This window comes from Chelmon rostratus, chromosome 10 (assembly GCF_017976325.1).
Source record: "Chelmon rostratus isolate fCheRos1 chromosome 10, fCheRos1.pri, whole genome shotgun sequence".
NCBI classification, from domain to species: domain Eukaryota; kingdom Metazoa; phylum Chordata; class Actinopteri; order Chaetodontiformes; family Chaetodontidae; genus Chelmon; species Chelmon rostratus.
The window spans coordinates 10,969,377-10,988,193 of NC_055667.1; the positions used below are offsets into that span (position 1 = coordinate 10,969,377).

Genomic DNA, 18,817 nt, shown 5'->3' on the forward strand with positions numbered 1-18,817 from the left:
GGCGGTTCCGTGTTCGAAACGGCTGAAGGCGAGACAGTGGACGAACGGTGCCGTCAGAGGCTGTTAGTGTCCAGAGAGAGAGAGACAAACACGTCCCTCCACTTAAGCCCATAATGACAGATCAGAAACCGTGCAGGGTGTGCAACTTCACTCGACAGAAGTCATACGGGCTGGTAGTCCCCTCCTTGGATGAGCTGAAGGCAAAAGGTGAGTTGAAAAAGACTGACTTAAGTCTGAAGAGCGGCTGAATAATTTGAAGGTTTCTACTTGATTCAAGACAAAGCTAGAAACCCGGTCTTGTGTAGTGTTTTATGAGTAACTGTATTCGGCGGTGTTCTTAGTTCGCACTGGTCTGTGTTTCACTAAGCAGCCGGAGTGCTGCTGTGTTTTAATGTAGAAGTGAAACCCAGACCCTGGCATGTACAGTGATCCTCGGCGCTCCTGTCAGCTCTCACATGCCCGCCGCGGTGCTTTTCCTGCACGGCTTAAGCTCACACATCCGTCATGATCTCACCGGCGAGCTGTGTGCAGCAGCGCCTTCATCGTGTTCAAACCTGCAGGAGCCGAACATGAAAAGTCAGGCAAGACTTCCCTCCTGCGCTGCTCATTCCTGGGATGCTCGTCAACAGGCGTCGCCCAGGTCTTTGTCCTCTTCAGGGTTCCTGTTCACGAGAGCTGCTTGTTCCTGTATCTGGGAAATACAGATGTGTTAAAGATGTCGATAAAATACTGTAACTGCACGTGTAATTTTGAAAATGTTCCACGAGCAAATTCATCATTTTGATCTTTATTCATAAAGTTATAAATTATAAGTGTGCTGTTACAGACAGTGCTGCAGTATGTTAATGAATGAATGCCACCAGTTGTGGTTCTGCTCACCAGGATGCTTCACATGTCAGTTCACAGATTCAGTAAATGAGTTAACCAAACCCACTTGAGGCCAATCCACCAGAATAACTGAAATATGGATCTGTCATGGACATAAAATATACATAATGTTAAAAGGCAAGCCTGAGGTAAGGCTGGCTGAGGGAGTGAACAGCACAACCACTCAAAAGCTTGATACTGTGGGACAAATGGGAACAGCTGTGATGACAGCTTAAATATATTGAGTTGTTTGAGTACAGAAGTCATTGGTATTTGCTTGAATCAACTAAAGATCAGTTGCTGTCTAAAATATTGATGGTTGTCCTGTTTGTTTTGCCTCTGAGAATGGCCGTTCAATCAGACGCTTTTGAGTATCAGAGTTCTCTGTGGCCCTCATAATGAGGACTGTTCACATCAGATCAGTAATGTCTGTCATTTCTTTGTTCTCCCCACAGGATGCGAGTTTCTCGGCTTCAGCTCCAGTGACCCGGTCACAGTGGTCCTGGAGGATGATGGGACGATAGTGCAGGATCAGGCCTACTTTTTGTGTTTACCCTTAAACACAAAGTTCATGCTGTTGCAGGAAAAAGACACATGGTCCCCAGTTCGCAGGAGTAAGCAGGTTTACTTCTGTCTGAGATTTGTCTGCGGTCTGGACTGATTCTTTGAATTTTCATGTGAAATGCATAGCCTTGTGTTTTGGTACTTACTTACTTTTCATTGTAGTGGATGGTGGCACGGCCTGGATGGCCAGGGAATCTGTGCTGCTGGACACTGATACTGTGGACACCTCTGGTGCTGAAGCACCCTGGTGGGACCTGGCTCAGCAGCTGAAGCAGGATCTGGCCAGCATCATCCTCATGTCTGAGGCAGATTTACAGGTATAAATCTCTATGACAGTGTTTGCTGTCATACCTATCCCAGCATGCAGCGGGACAAAACAATAAGGAAATCGTGCAAATTCAAAACCACATTTCTCAGTAATCACCATCAGCTTTTTAATCTATGTCCTGTTAAAGAAGAAGGGTGATACTATTCTGTATTTTTCTTGTGTTTAGTAAATCTCCTGGGATGACACACACTAACAGTAAATTAATCATATTAATAAGTATTGCCTTTGTGGCCAAAGCCTCATACTCATATAGCATTCCTTTGTCCTATAGACCTCCATTGTCGTCCAGAAATGATAAAAAGCACATCTGTGAGCCTCACTGTAGCACTGGGTGACATATTCCTTCAGTAAAATGAACATGAGCACTGTTGTTTATTATTGTTTAATATCAGCCAGTCTTGCAAACACTGTCCTTAAATCACTAATATGTGACAAGTGCGCTATTTACTCCTGTTTGAGTAACGTTTACAAAAAAAAACTTCAAAGAAATTAATGAGCGTTTTAAAAAAATGAAACTATCGACTCATGTCGCATTTTAAAAGATTTCTGTGATCAGTGACAACCTAATGGGTTGGGTCTGAGTTAGACAGATTCCAGGGTGTGGAAGTCATAAAGTGTTGAGAGACAGACTAACATTGGTTTTGGTCGTACGTCCAGTATAGTAACACCAGCCTTATCCTTTAGAGCTAAAATATGCAACTTTTGCCTTGTGTCAGTAAACACTGTCTTTCCTCCTTCAGCTGGTGAAGTTCACAGTGTGATATTTGTCCCTCCTCTTAATGACTTGTGCACTTTAAACACTTCATTCAGTGTGTTAGAGGCCACTATAGAGTCTGACAAAGCTAAAGTTTTGAACACAGGCACGCTTCAATTAAAAAATACAGTTTTTGAAAAAGTCATATGTGCATTTCTCACTTCTTTCAGTTCATTATTTGTCACTGCTATGACTTTCAAGCATCACAAAAACATGTTGTAAATTCTTAAAGTTATAGTATATATACATTTTTAAGGTAAAATTTGTGTCACCTGCTGTTCCAGACCTTAGTGGATGCCCCGAGCCCTGAGCTAGCCTCTGCTCTGGGCTTCCAAGAGAAGAAGGCAGAGGACCTCCAGGAGACACTGCAAAGGGTTTTGGACCGACGAGAAGAGGAGAGGCAGTCCAAGGAGTTGCTCCAGCTTTACCTCAAAGCTGTTGAGAAAGAGGAGGGACAGCAGGAAGAGCCAAGCCAGCCCATCCAGGGAGGTACGGCTGTGTCACCATGTGGTGCTTTTCAGTTTTTCCACAAGTTGGAAATGGTTATCCTAAACAGATCAAGGACAGTTCATTCTTGGCTTACTCGGTCATAATTTAGTTTCAAACCAAAAGTCTTGTGTGTTTCAGTTTTCCAGAGTGTTTCAGAGCACTAGTTCTAAAGGAAGATCTATTGCTGCAACTTTTGAACAGCCTGTTAAATAGAAAGTTTCAGCAGCCCTTAAGAGCCTGCTGATGACATAAAAAATGCTGTGTAGTATCTGGCATTGGTGTCTGGCTCTTGGTTTTGCTCTGATGGTAGGTAATGTATTTTTTGTTATACTTGTTGAAATTCTCATTTTACACCCACACAGAAATCAATAAATCAAATGCTCTGACCAAAAAAAAAAAAAAAAGTTTAAAAAGTCTGGTGCCTGTAGCTGCTGCAGGGCTGTAAGAGACTGATTGAAAGGATTGAATGGCCGACCAGCATTGGAGAGAGGCCTGCAGAGAGGGTTGGGATTTCTGCGGCTGGATGCTGTAAAACTCTAGTGTAGTCTTACTGATTTCTCCAACGTTACCAAGCCCAGCTTTAAATTAGTTTATAATAAAAACAAATGCAAACAAGTACATTTTTATTTAGAATGTTTGTTGTAAAAATAAGTGTATGAGTCTTGAAATGCCAGAGGTGTCATATATCTTCCCCTATCCTAAAAACCTTTGAATGAATAGCTGCATACAGCATCCAGCTAAATGATGAATATTCTTATGACTGTAGGCCTGCAGGAAGGTATTGATCCTAAAGCTGCTTGTTCCATAAGATAACAGTGTGAGCTGGCGCAATACGAAATTCTAAGGCATCAAGAAATCTAAAAATAATTCTTGATAAACATCTATGTATGTCTTTAAGAACACTATTCATATTCAGTAGATCAACATTATAATACATCCACATTCGCATCCTTCAGTTTTTTTATTTGCAAAGTGGCAAAAGATGTAGTCACGACAAGACAGTGAATCAAACAGGGAGAATTCTGTTTGAATGGATGAAAACAACTGCAGATATTACTACTAAACATGTTATTTCTACTATCCTCTACCACTACAAACTCTCAAGTAATCGGTCTATTCCCTCTGGTGCCTTCTGGTGTTCAGATGGCTCATGAGAGGAAAGCCGTGCTTGTGCCTTTTGGCCACTAGGTGGAACCATTGCTGCTGCTGAATAATCCCACCTCTTGTTGTGATCTATTATGACTGATACCCTCATACAACAAGTGATCCCATTTTAATGTGCCAGGGGCCGGAGATGAGGATTTGCCAGACGGGATGGAAGTGGACTCTGCATCTGGATTCATGTCCAGGACACTGATGGTCCTGAAAGGCAAAACAAGCCCAGAGACCAGACTGTCCACTGAGGATCTGCAGGTAATCCACTCATGCTGCTGATCCAGTCTGCCGCAAAACATCTGCAGATGAAAATACCCCAAATTTTACTTTCATAGATGTACTGAATGTAACTGCAAATTCCTCGTCGACATAGACAGACCTGAGCAGCCGAGGTGCATTTACATGCCACAACAATGTGGGGCCACTCTTCAACTGTCTTACACTTCATCATATTCTTATATCGTTCCTTCTGACGCAAGCTATGCTTTAACATGCCCGATCAAGTCCAATAAGCAGCTGTAAAATTGATGAAGCAATTACGTAAAGTTGCAAGTCCTGATACAACACATCTATTCTTTATTAGTGACACAGTTCTGTTATATAATCCAAAGGGTTTACTTAGCTAGAATGCAAGTGTAAGATTTTGTCCACTCTCAATTGCATAAACAAGGAGAGCAAAATATTAAAAGCACCTTTCAATGTAATTCGGTCCAATACACCAAAACCACTAATTACAGCCTCAAATGATTTCTTCCCTGACACAGTGCCAACAAAGACTGAACATTATATAAGCTTCACAAAGGATAGAATTTCTCTCAGGGCTGTCTGATTGGATTGCATTAGTTTGTACGTGTGTATATAGAAATGATAAGTGAGTGAAAAGTCTGGCATGTTCACATTTTCAGCATTTGAAGTGAAGCCTCTTCCACGTGTCTTTAGATGGTAGTGAGCAGAGGGGTCGAGGCTATGGAGCAGGTGCTGGGCTGGGACACAGCGAGGACGACGGCGCTGCTGCAGGCCTGCAAAGCTGAGCTGACCAGACGCCTCCAGCAGGTTCAGGCCATGCAGTCCATCAGAAGCAATGCACAGCTGGACTGCAGCCAGCAGTCCAGTGAGAGGAGCGCGGAAGCAGGCGTAGAACCGGCAGCCGAAGGCGCCAACTAGGCCGAGACTTCACTTGAGCAGAGACTGATAAGAATTCAACTACCTGCCTCAGGGTCTATAGAATGGGATTTATCCTGTCGTACTGATAGTATCCTTAATGCCGGAACCCATGAATGTTAATGATGTTGACGTTTGCATCATTTTGTAAAACTTGCAAACCGCTTTAATGCTTTTGCCTCAAGAGGAAGCAGAGTGATTTGCACAAGTCATGTTTATCAAAGATATGTTTGCATTAACCACTGGCATCAGCCTTCTGTTGGCTCCTTATTTTGATGTGTGCCATGCTGTGAAAATAATCACAGATAAAAATATCCATGTGAAACTTAAAGCAATAGTTCAACAATTTGGGAAATTTGCTTATTTGCTTTCTTGCTGAGAGTTAAATGAATATGAAGCTGGGGCCAGCTAGCTTAGCTTAGCTCACCATAAAGACTGGAAATAGGGGAAACATCCAGCCTGGCTCTGTCTGAAGCTAACAAATTCTGCCTGCCAGCACCTTGTAAGATCGCTAATTAATCACTTATATCTTCTTGTAGACTTCACTGGCAACCTCACTACGATTACAAGACTACAGGACTACAGGAACTACACCTGGCCAAGAAACAGCCCGCCAGTAAAACCACAACATGGGTGTTAGCAGGTCGATTTTATTACCCTAAGGTTTTATAGAAACTGTTGAATCAGCTTCCCAGTATTGTTTACATTGTGCTCCCTCTTAAAAACTGCCAACATTTTATTTTACAGCCTTATGCTAAGTATAAGTAAGAATTATGCTTTGAACTACCTACAGAAACACTGTGGCTCTCTAGCTTATGGTGAGTGACAAAACACATTATTTTGTGTCTCTTGCAAACAATTTCCATTTGCGATCACTGAAATGATGTTTGCATCTTGAGTGTATGGGATCTTTGCAGGGGAAGGTTGGAGTAGCAGCTCCTGCTTGCCATCTTCCCCAGTGAGTCTTGCAAAAAGGGACAAATGTCATGTCTCCACAGCAGTGCCATAGTTTTTTTTTTTTTTTTTTTTAGATTTAGAGAATGCTTTTCCCTATTGGGAACATAAACATTTTTATAAATATACGCTTGCCTAAATGTGGCATTTTCATTTCTGTTTTGTACCAGAGTCTTCATGTATGTGCACCTTGGTGTGAAATGTCATTAACTGGTGTGTGAGATCATTTAGGGAATATCTACATGGAAGAATGAATAGTAGAAACACCATAATATGCAGTGGCACTCCCACGGCACAGTGCCTAAGCAACTTGTGCAGCACCACGTTAGAGCGACAGAGAGTACAGGCAGACACTGAAAGCAGGATCCTGCTGAGAGGAACATTTTCTCTGAGATATATGCAAATGCTGACACCCACCAAATGGATTTGGGTAAAAGCTAAGTTTGCATGAGTACGTACATCTATTTGAATGGGATACACAGACTAATTTATCATTCGAACAATAAAAAGTCAGACAAGGGAACGTGTACATCACTTCATACATGCATGCCTCACTGAACACAGTATGGACGGGCTTCGTCTATGAGCAACGTGAAACCAAAATATAATTAGGCCGATCTATTACATGCTGTTATTCAAGTTATGTATCAGTCTAGTGGCTGCGTGATGTAAGACAGTGTGAGCAGGTCTGTGTGACTCATAGGTCACATGGCCTTTGTCATGCCTGTCATCTCATCATCTGTCTTGTGAACAAACGATACTGGATTTGAATTTGTGGAAGGATCATATTTTTGTGTTGTGGTGAGATTGAGAAATCACTGTGGCCTTGCACTTAAGTGTTACATACAGGGAACAAAGGGGCACTCAATGAGCTTTTTACTCAATGTTGTCTATGTACATCACAAATATGAGCCTCAGCTCGACACTCTGCTGGTCTGTAACCCTGTAAGAATTGTTGTGAGTTCCCCAGTTCGTTCACATGTTGTATCTTCATTTAAAGAACAAATGTGAATAAGTGAAGCTGACTGTCTGTTCAGTGTGTGATTTAAGGTTCCTTTTATAAACATGTTGAATGGTGGTACGAGGGATTTTTCTAAAATAAACCAGCCCTTAAATTTTGACATACTGTTGCTCCACCATTTTTTATCCATGAATATTAAATGCACATAGAATTATGAATATCACTGATGAACTCTGCTTCCTATAAAGAATTAATCAAAAGCTGAGTATTGTCGTGAGACACAACCGAAGTTTTGGTTGGGTGCAAGTTAAATACCCTAAAATACTGATTAATGAATGCTTTTCACAATAGCAAAATCAGTTTGCTTGTTGTCAAGATTTTTTATTGATGAAATACAGGCAGAATTGTTCTGTAGTTAACATACGCATCAGCTATACTGATAACGACAAAATACAAACACAACAGGACAGAAAAAGACATTTAAATAAGACTGACGGCACACAAAGAGAAGCAGTCTCCCCAGTGTCTGATGTGCATGCACTATAACAGGCTGTGGCAGGTCTATAAATCCCCATCTATTTTAATGCCTTTCGTTACCCAACTGAGTGTGTTGAAATTTTGAGTTGTTCCATAGTGGAGTGTTTTAAAGAGTGACCCTTAAAAAAAATGACATTTTCTGACAGTGACATCCTTTGTATCTCTGTCTTCACATGCACTGGGTTCATGCACAAGATGCTGGGTGGTCAGCAATAACGCGATGGACATATTAGCTGTAAGCCTATTGGGTGCATGTTGCCGCCAGACATTTTCCAACTGGTGGTTAATAGGTTTCCTGGTGTGCGTAATTCCTGTGGAATTGGCTCCAACTAGGCTGAACAGTTAGAAGTGAGTGGGATACGGGAGCAGTTGATGGTGCTATCATGTGTCACACTGTCTTGGCAGATCGGATTATGAGTTCACAGCGCTCAGGTAACAAGTGCAGGTTTGCTCTGTAAGCACCCAGTTGCCCTGAGGACTGTGTGGGCATTTCATGCTGGAAACAAACCTTGTCCCATGTGGTCAGATGACTCTCAGAGAACACATGTCCGCCAAAGAGCTTATGATGCTGTCGGGTTGCAAATGCCAAGGTGATGTGTGGGTCAGTACTTTGCCTTGTCAATTGTGGTGGCTTTCAAAGTGCAAAGTACATAGCAGCATAGCGGTTCAGTCAAAGTTAACATAATGAGGTTATAAAAAAGTCGGAAATTCACTGAAAATTGCTGTTGGCCTAATTCCAAGAGATGAAAGGAAAAAAAACCAACAGGGTAAAAATAAATCAGAGCGAGTACATTTCTGTCTCACATCCACGCACTCAGGTGTGCTCCTTTGCCCCACTTGTGGGGTACAGATGGAGGAAACGTTGGTGAGTGAATGCAAAAGTGTCAAACAAGAGGCAATTTCATGAGACTGAAGAACCCTATAATGACTGTTTTGATAGAAGAGTAGAACCGGAATTGCTGAGAACAAGCTGCATAATGTATGAAGGTTAAACGACTAGCATTCAGCGCTTCATAGACCAGACTGACTGACTTTCAGAATACTTCAAGGAATTCATTTATTATTTCTGCCAGAGCATTAAAATGTGCTTCTGTCTTTAGCTAGAAAAAAGCAGAACAATTTGCATTCAGCTTTTTTATTAAAATGCTTGTTTGATCCCACCGGGCTTCGGGTTGTATGTGATGGTCACAAAACATTTACAGTATTTGAGTGAAGATTTATTTTAAAGATTAATAATTAATAAGCAAAAGTGGGTTGTTTTTTTTCCCTTATTCCTTTATTTGCACAGGTAACAAAGTGGTTAAAGGAGGCTTGTGCTGCCACAATGTAAAACTGAAATGTTGAGGTTGTGTATAATTACACATACAGTGTTCAAGTCGAGCCATCAGTTTGAAGTTGAAGTGAGGGATTCGGCCTTGGTGCTGGTGTACTTGATCTTCCATCCCTTGTTTTTCCCACTCGCGTCGGATCTGAACGCTACGTGCACTTGGTAACTCCCCGTGTCAATGCGACCTGGTGGCGTTGATCCACAGAAGGGTCCATACTCTTGTCCAGCTGTTGAAATCTTGAAAAAGGGGAACATCAATTAAGACACAGAGATGTTGGTTCATGCCTGACTGACTTATGCCCTGCCAAACTTAAATATGCAGCCAACAGCATGGCCATACAGTATATCACCACAGGAGGACAAGTCAGTAACAAGCGGCCTCCGCAAGCATGAGGAGGAATACATTGTTTATTTATCATCCTGTGCGTGTTGTGCTCTGAGGTCACATGACTAACCTTCAACATATCGTACGGACAGGGGACATCCTGGTGTCCCTCTATGTCAAAGGGGTCCAGGAATTCCAGGATTATTCTGTAGCCCTCCGACAGACGGATGGTGTGGTCACACTGACTCATGGGTGGGTATGGACTCGGGTAGTCCGGACTGGTCAGAACCCCTGACAGCGTGGTCAACACCTGGCTGCTGCATGGCACTGCAGGGAAGACTCACACACTCATTAAAATTCCTCTTAAACGTGTGTATTTTGAGGCATCTTTTAAATATTTTGTGGAGCCCTCAGTGGTCACAGCCCTTGCATGTTCATTTGAATACTGATGAACAGCTCTCATGCTCTTCCTGCAGCTGCTTTATAAAGCTATGAAAAAGTTTTCTGATTAGAGGAGAACATTTTTTCACATCAATTGAGACATTTCCCAGCATGATAAATGATGAGAATCATTTAGGTTTGCCTAAGTTTATTATTGCCCCACTAAGTGTGCAGATGTTGTTGCAAACAAATGAGTATTGCAAAGAGGCAGAGTTGCTGTAATTCATATAATTAGTAGAATCTGCAGGCAGATAATCATTTTTGCCTATTCATTGCATGATTTGTTGTGTCACCCTTTGTCCTCTGGCAAAGAATAATAATTCAAGGGACATCAACCGGTAATTGTGATTGATTACCTGGTGTCAATACACTATTAGTGCTGTGCACAGGTATCAATTTTTAATGCCATTTTGAAGTTGCTTTTCCCGAAGGAATCAACAGTAATTAACCTAGCCTTACACCAGCTGGCGGAGATCAGCTACTTTATGCATCAGTATGCCTTTTCAGCCTGAAACTAGTTAGCACAGGCCAGCAAAGATAAAATGAAATCCAATCTAGAACAATATCAACTGTGTGCCCTGTGTGAAATGTCAGATGATTGTTCTCTGCTCTACTGTGAACTCTTGAGAACATTCTGAAGCACAAATGGCTTTTACTTCCAATAATTACAGTTACATGCTTACAACGCAGCAATCTTCTCTCATTTTCATCAAGAAAGTCTGACATTTGCAACATTTTATATTTTAATTGTTTTTAAAAACTTCTCTACCACTTCGACAAAGTGAACAGACAGATTTTTCTGCATTTCTGCTTTATGTGGAAGTGACAGTAGAGACAGCGACAGAGAGGGGCTGACATGCAGAATAAGCCTTGTGCCAGCCTATAATCGTGGTAGGCGCTCTACAAGATGAGCTACCAGTGAGCCCACATCATGGACAAATGCTATGGAATTAAAATACGCTGAATCTAAATGCATCAGACAGAAATCTGTCATCACTAATGGAAATTATACCTGCTGTGTCTGGTAGTGAGAAGCTGAGCAGCAATGTATTTAGCCTGTGTTCACAGAGATCACCATGCAGTCAAGCAGCGTGTGCCAAGCTCGTAACACCGCGCCTCACTATCCAGCTTTTGACTCACTTCGAGCTCAGATGAATGTGCCTCTTGAGCTTTATTCTGCTCTTGGCTCTTACCTGTGCAGGATCGTTTGTTGTCATGGAGGAAGTATCCTTGTCTGCACGTGCAGTAATATCCACCGATGTAATTGTGGCAAAGATGATCACACACTCTGTCCCCATCTATCTTGGAGAGACACTCATTGATGTCTGTTAGAGAGTGAAAGGTTAGAGAATGAAAAACAGCACCATAGATGCATGTATTTTTCCGTATATGAGCGTGCTTTAAATGGCAAGAGTGGAACTGTCTTTGTATGAATGTTTTGTAAATCCTAAAAGTGCCTAAACCTGTGTGCCTATGATTAGTTTTTCACTGTGCATCAGACTCTGCATGAGTCTGGTATGCCTTAATTTGAGCTCACACAAACGTGTGACGTCAGTCGGCAGAAACTAAACGATGATTGTGAGTTGAAAGAACAGTTTAAGGAAAGCTGCAGCAGCAAGCTCCGAGGTGTGATCGTTACATCCAATTAAAACAAGAATTTAAATTGGAGAAGTATTAATTGCACGCAAAACAGAATCAGCAGACAGGCCAGTGCGGTGATGAAACCGCATTTTGTTAGATCGTCGGGATGCAAGCACACTGGAAAATAGGAAGAGGTATTTGTCAAACTACTGTTTAAGCTGCAAACCATGTTAATACATAGGGAGAAGATGATAATTACATGTGAATTAAGTGTCTTCCAGTAACCTATGCTGCACTTCTTTACAATATGTATGCCTTTCAGTAGATACCTGCCATGATAAAATCCTGCCATTATTTCCCTAGAAACTTTATTGCACATTGTTTGGTGTAATCACAGCCACCAAAAAAAGTATCTGCCTCCTGGCATGAAATGTCACTATTCCTCATCACCTTCTGAGGTGTAAAATGCTTGGAAGCCTGTGAATCGGCCCTCATTAGAGTAGTCGCTCCTAAAGACCACTGACATGAGGTTCCCAGCTGACAAGATGACCGTGTTCCTCGGGGTGCTTTCATAGTTCTTCTCTTCCTCTCCGCAGAACCGCAAGGTTTCATTCCCCTCTGCCAAAACCTGGTTTGACAAGGTCAGAGGCTTTTTAATGAGCAAGCTACAGACGGTGCAGATAACGGAAGTGGAGTTTCTCCAGCATGTACCTGGATGTAGTCATATTCACACTGGTTTGAGGGTTCCATGCTGAAGTGGCTGAAGTAGAGTTTGACCCTGTGGCCATCTGAGACACTGATGTTCCACACTATGTGCTGGTTGTCGGGGTATGGCTGGGGGAAGTTGGGGGAGGTGAAGCTGCCATATAACCCTGTCATTTCCACACTCAGCGACACATGGAGGAGGGAAAATAAAACATACACACAGCAGCCCCTGGGCAAAATTAGGTGTGATGGCAGCAGTTTCAAGCATTATTTTGTAGAAATAAATGCTAACTGACACTCACCTGCTCATGTCGGCTTAACTGTCCTCAGATATTTTGCTTGTTTTGGATCACTCTCAGCGATCTGAGGGTAAATGAACCCGGCAGCCTGGCCGGCCGACATTTAGGTAAACAAAGTGAGTCAGGCACATGATCAGTTTGTCATTATTCCCCACCTCCCTCGGTCACAGACATCTATCAAACTGAAAAATGCCTGAATAATTTATATTCATTCTTATTCTGTCAAACTAATTTTCTTCTTACTTTATTACCTCAAATCAGCTTTTACAAGTGGGAAACGATAGTTTAGATGAAGATGACACCAGCTACTATTTCCTTAAAATTGGTTGCATTCACCAAACACAGGAAGATCATCATCATTATATTAGAAAAAAGAAATTAGAAGGCTCCAATTTAAAAAAAAATTGAAGAAAAATATAACAAAAAGAATAGAATATATTTCTAAATTAGAAATCACTATCTCCTGTATCACACTTCAGTCGCTGTGAAACTTGTTTAGACAGATCAGACCACACTCATGCTGCTAGCTTATTTCAGAGTCCGCTCTCATGATTCTGAGCAGTAAAGCTGTTAGTAAATACCTCAGAAAAATAAATACATTCCCACAACATTTGCAGCCCAGACCTTTTGTTTGCACCTTAACAAAGCCTCATCCACTAAGCCTGGTTCGATCCCTGGTTCCTCCTGTCGGCATGTCAAAGTGTGCTTGGGCAAGATCATTCGGCTTAAATTGCATGTCAGCTCTGTTGCCATCGTTGTGTGAGTGAATGAGAAGCAAATTGTGAAGCACTTTGTAAGGTAGAAAAGCACAATATAGGTAGAGTCCATTTACCATAATTACTGCATCAGGGTCAAAAACAGTCAGTAGTACGTCATCAACAGTTTCCCAGTGAATGAAACCAGACTAAATCTTTTATGTCTTTTTTTTACATGTCTGCAGTGTGCCAAATGGTCAGACTTCATTATAATGCTTTTATTATGAGGGGATTGCAGAGTATTCATGATGTCTGTTTTGATGGAATAGAGACATTGGTGTTATTCAGAAGTGATGGCGCCTTTCAAACGGCAACAGTTATACAATAAGTAAGCTTATAATAACTAACCCCCAATTTTCCCTAACGCTAAAGCACTAATGGCTGGTGGAAGTGAATTACAATAATTACCCACATAAACATCAATGTTGCAAATGACCTTGCTGATGGTACTCTTTTTAATGGTGTCATAACCTTTTCCTTTTCACCTGATTGTGAACTGGTGTTATATTGAGCCACAGTGGAGAGCGCTGATGGCAGATGTTCTCCTCTTGGATATCTTCCAGGTGCCACTCAGGCTTTGATGCTCCACAATGATACACCAACAGAAATGACACCCTCTGACACTATACAAAGCATTCATGGAAAATGTAAATTCATCATACAAAAACCAATAATGATTGTGGCATTTACGCGCTATTCATCATTTAGACCCATTTCATTGCGTCTAAATCAAGCTTCTAGGCTTACCCATACAGAGAGCTGCACCACCCTTTGTAATACTACGAACTTCCTGACAAACTCTGTTGTCCTCAAGTGCATTTTGTGCAAGATATCCCACCCAGTCTTACTCTTTCATACAGACTTCTCTAAATTCCCTCATGAAAGAATATATGCTGCTTTAAAAAGAGTGTGACATGCAGTTCTAAACTTCTGGCCACATCTCTTAGACTTACTGTAACAGCAGGTTTGAAAATTCTACTTTTAAGGGTCCAGTGCCCTTGGAGCTGAAACCTGCTTTTGGTGTGCATACTGCAGCCTCCAGGGGGCGCTAGTGGTTCTTTAGACATTCAGGTGTTGTTTTTTTTTTGCTTTAAGGTGAAATGTAATACCCATCTTTTCCTGCTCATATGTACAAAATGAAACATTTCTATGTTGTATTTATTGCTGTTTTAATGCTTCATAAGTATGGCACCTCTTGTATTTTAAGGGTGGTAAAGGGGACAATATACCCTACAGGGTCATATTGGCTTGTAAGTCAGTGGTGCAATCCTTGCAAGGAGTCTGTTTGACCATGATTGATCCAAAGGTCATTGCGGGTAGATCTGGTGTCTGTGGGTAGGTGGCTGATGACAGACAGGTTATTGCTCACCCACAGCCATAGTTTAAAGTGACCAGGAAATTGCAAAGCTTCACCACCAGGGATAGTTGTCAAGTAAAAGGACTTTTCCACTGAGTCACTATTCTTCTGGTTGGCTGTAATTACAAGTGTACTTCTGCAGTGCATATGTCACCAACAACATGGGCTGCATTGGTCTCATATGGGAGCCACTCATAAATACTGGGTGGATTTTCCCTCTGTAGATCTCTCCATAAGAACCACAGAGGAGGCTTATCTTCATGAAGAAGTCTTACTTGGTGGAACATGGCCTTTATGCTGCTAGAGATGGCCACCTTGTGCTCACGAAACTGCAACCTAACATATAATCGGTGTCCTCCAGCTTCTGAATTCCTGCTTTATATACCTCAGCTTTGATGGATTTTTTGGCCATTCTCCTCTCCATATGTCTGAGAAGTGGCAGAGTTGCATCCATGGGGGCTCATAATTGACCCTTAACCCACCATCTTAGCCTCAGATACTGACTGTCTGATTGATTTCTGATTGATGGCTGATTGTTTGGACCTTGTGACAGTCTTGCTTGTGCAAGTGGGAAGTACGTCAGTGATGCAGCTCATAGGAGGGAGAGTCAAAGGAGGAGAAATACCACATCTGGACATTGGAAGTTATTTTCACACACTTGGCAGGGCCTTACCTTATCATGGGGTGTGATAAAGTCAGTCTGAGGAGCACTGTGTAACAGAAGTGTCTTCTCAAACATATTGACTAAAACAGCATAAGACACTGTATTTTGGTCCTCCATTTCCCCAAGGGCTGCCCTATGTAGAGATTGTACTCAAGTGTGAGGTGTCTTTCTATGGCATCTTGTCATTGGCATTGTGCAGTATTGAGAGATGGCCACATCTCTTGTAGGTTACCTTCAGTGTTCATTTTGCTTGTGCATTTTGGTCTCCTCTTCCTTTGTGAGCTGTTGGAAGCCATACAAGCATTCGGGAAGTGGTTGGTACCGTCATAATAAGGACAGCAGGTCTTTATTTCCACCTCAGGGAAAGTCAGTCCAACTCCATTCGCCTCTTTTGGCCTTGTCCTTTCCTTCTACTGCTCTCTTTTTCTTGTGTCCTCCTTCTGAGGAGAAGAGAATCAGTTGTTAGCCTTGTGGACTTGCATCTCAAAGTCTAACCAAGCTTCAAGATCCGTGTAGTGTGGGGACTGGAACCATTCAAGCATTCTCCTCTTCAAAACTGCTTCTCAGGTCATGCGGATGCTTGCCTAACAAGCATGAGAAGTGGGACCCATACTGCAGTTAGACACTGCCTTCCCTCTGCAACTGCTCAAGCATACAAGCCAAGAAGTGAACTTGAAGGGCAAACATCCAGAAGGCTGTGAATGTCAGGTCCATGTTTTTTGTGCCACGACTAGTTGGTGTGGCTGTTTGAACTGTTTGTGCAGAGCTTCCATGGTGTCATAAAGGGGCTATGGAAAGTTGTTGTATGAATCTGCAAATAGCTTAGTTTCTTCTAACTTAAGGTGGTCTGTGAGGAACTATGGGGCATGAGGTCTTCAATCATGTCTGTAAGAATGGGGCTTGTGTGAATAATACGCCTGTCTCACTGTTCTGTGATGACTGTTCCTCAGTCGTGATGGTATGATGGTGCACCGATAACTGGCTCTGACTGGTTGATCATAATCCCATTCTGAAGCTTTACTACATGTTTCTGCATGTACTTCCCTCCCAGACCTCAAAATTAATGACTACCTGGGTGCTGGAACTGGAGATTGGATGCGACTGTGCAACTTGTTCTCATTCCCTGATCAAGTACGGATGCTTTGTCACTCCCCTTGGCATCTCATACAGACTCGCAAGGTACCCTTTCGTGTCTGTATGAGACACAGCAGGCTTTTAACTAATGCCAATGTAAACCTATCCATGTCAGCATCCATGGGAATGAGGTTCCTCAGTGGTACCTCATTAGATTCCAGGTATTCATTCATGGCTCACTGCTTTACACACTGCTTACTAGGGAGGGCAACTTGCACTGTGATTGCAGCTCTGTTGGCTGTCTCTTCCCCCATCCTGTCCCCTCTTTAGTGTGCATGGCCGTGGCTTTGGGACTGGAACATGGTACGGTTTAACCCATTCTCTGTCAATGTTAAAAACCTTAGTTGCTCATCAGCCTATGGTGATACTGTAGATTCTCATGGTTTAGAGACTTGTTTCTCCCTTCCTCAGTATGATCCCTTTGATCCACCACTGTCGGGGGGTTGAATGCTATCTGATATGTACATTGGAAAATGAAGGGTCCCCATCATCTGAATCACTAGCATCATGATGGGGGGGAGTGTGATCATTGCCCCTCACTATGGTAACACATTTTAGACAGATCATCATCTTGATAATGCTGATTACTAGAGAAGATCTACACTGGGGCAATCCTCAGTATCAGCTTAGAAGGACCAACTGAAAGAAAGACACTGATTCTCTATAACCTTTAAATTTACAGGTTCAGAATGTTGAAAAGACATTCACTTCTGGTCAGCAACTTAAAGTTCAACCCCTGAATTTGAAACGTTTGTTGTCATAAAATTGATCTTTATATGGATCATAAATGGCGCAAAAATCTCATTTTGTAATCACTATCTGTTTAAAGCAACATTATGCAAAAAATTAGAATTTTTGCAACTTGGTGCCCCTACAGTTTTGGAGCACAACTCACCTTTATGTTACTGTTGTACCAAGGTGATTTACAGCAGCTCTGACCAGATGTTATGATCCCCAAAGTCTCATTGTAAAAGAGATCTAACATTAACAAAAGGAGTTAGGAAGGATGATGTGCCTGTTAAAATTAACAAAAGAAGGAAAGCCCTAATCCTAGACCCACCCAAAAAGGGCTATTGGACTGGTTTCCTCCTTCTACTCTAAACCACCATTGAATAACTAAACTTAACAGGAATAAAACCACAAAGATAGGACCACTGAACTCATCAGAAGACAAAGATAAACAACAGAGGCAAAGAAACTACACGCACTCGACCACAGACCAACTGCTGCTGTTGAGGCCAGAGGTTCCGCCCCCTCTTTATTGGCTCCCATCAATCAGACCAAACCAGATACACCTGAGGGAAGAACACAAGACATCATGGGTGCATCTCAGTTCTCTTCAGTTGCATCCACATTTCCCTCATTTGCGTCTTTTCCTTGCGTCTCAGTCCCTCCCAGCGGGGATGCATGGAAACCACGCAAGGAGAGAAGAAATGAGGAAATATGTATTAAGAGAACTGAGATGTCCTTTCCTCTGAAGTTTTTACCGCTATATTCAGACTGACACAAACAAATCCTCGATACTCCTTTTAGACATAGTGACTTATATTTACATTATTAGAAAAAAGTCACCAGCACTAGCAAATACGTATGTAACACTTTTATTAACACACATGAGAATGAATGACTTCATATTCCCCATATTCTTGTATTATTGCTTCTCCTCGTTCAAATGTGCGAGCTGTGGGGGCGGAGTCTTTCCGTTCAGTTGAAAGACTTCCAGGAAGGATGCGCTCATGTATCCTTGCTCATGGCTTCACCGAGTTCCCTCCTCGCTCCCCGTTCCTGACTCCTCGGAGCAGAAATAAGAGCTTTGGGCCTGCATACAAGATTGCAGACCAGAAGTACTTCTGGTTAGAGTGAGGAGTGAGGAAATGACAATTAAGAATTGAAATGCACCCCATGAGTCAACATCATGTGCAGAACTAGCAATACATCAGAACTACCAGGGTGGCATAACACCAGGACTCTGATCAGGATCGTATTAAATGGAGAAAATATTTTCCATTTTGCCTGTCATGTCAACCGGCTACTCTGCCTCAACTCTCAGTGATTTACAGAGCAGTGGATTTGGGGAGGGATCTCTAGAGAATGCCTATGTTCTGGGCCCAGAATTTCATACTATGCCCCTGATTAGCACAGTTAGCCATCCAGCTATCTAGCTAGCCTGCCCCTGCAAGCATTACCAGCTGGGTGCCCCTTGCCGCAGGCCTGAAAACCATCTCCTCCTGGCGGTCCAAAGCTCCTGTGCTAGTAGTGTAAACAACAACAACACTCCCCCAGTGCTCCGAGCTCCCAGTCCAGGCAGAGTCAGCTAATAGGACCGCTGGTTGCATGGCTAACTAAGCAAACTAGCTAACGGCAGCTACAGGTAGCGACAGCTAACTGTTACTTTAGCAATAAAAATCTAGCTAGCTAGCTGTCCATCAGAAAATCACTGAGCTCCATGAAATATCCAG

At 42.3% G+C, this 18,817-nt stretch overlaps 2 protein-coding genes across 2 annotated transcripts; one reads left to right on the plus strand and one right to left on the minus strand.

The window, feature by feature from the left end:
* On the plus strand, window positions 1–7,387 carry dffa (DNA fragmentation factor, alpha polypeptide). Its single transcript, XM_041946045.1, has 6 exons — window positions 1–207; window positions 1,323–1,481; window positions 1,594–1,748; window positions 2,798–3,002; window positions 4,288–4,415; window positions 5,097–7,387. The coding sequence occupies exons 1-6, from the start codon at window positions 114–116 to the stop codon at window positions 5,319–5,321; spliced, it is 966 nt and encodes a 321-aa protein (XP_041801979.1). The 5' UTR covers window positions 1–113; the 3' UTR covers window positions 5,322–7,387.
* A 1,767-nt stretch (window positions 7,388–9,154) lies between these two features.
* Window positions 9,155–12,459, minus strand: masp2 (MBL associated serine protease 2). The gene is made up of 6 exons (XM_041946793.1): window positions 12,452–12,459; window positions 12,156–12,378; window positions 11,895–12,072; window positions 11,057–11,188; window positions 9,553–9,749; window positions 9,155–9,334 (listed from the first exon to the last, which is right to left on the minus strand). Exons 1-6 carry the CDS (start codon window positions 12,457–12,459, stop codon window positions 9,155–9,157), a joined length of 918 nt encoding a protein of 305 aa, XP_041802727.1.
* Window positions 12,460–18,817: the final 6,358 nt, after the last annotated feature.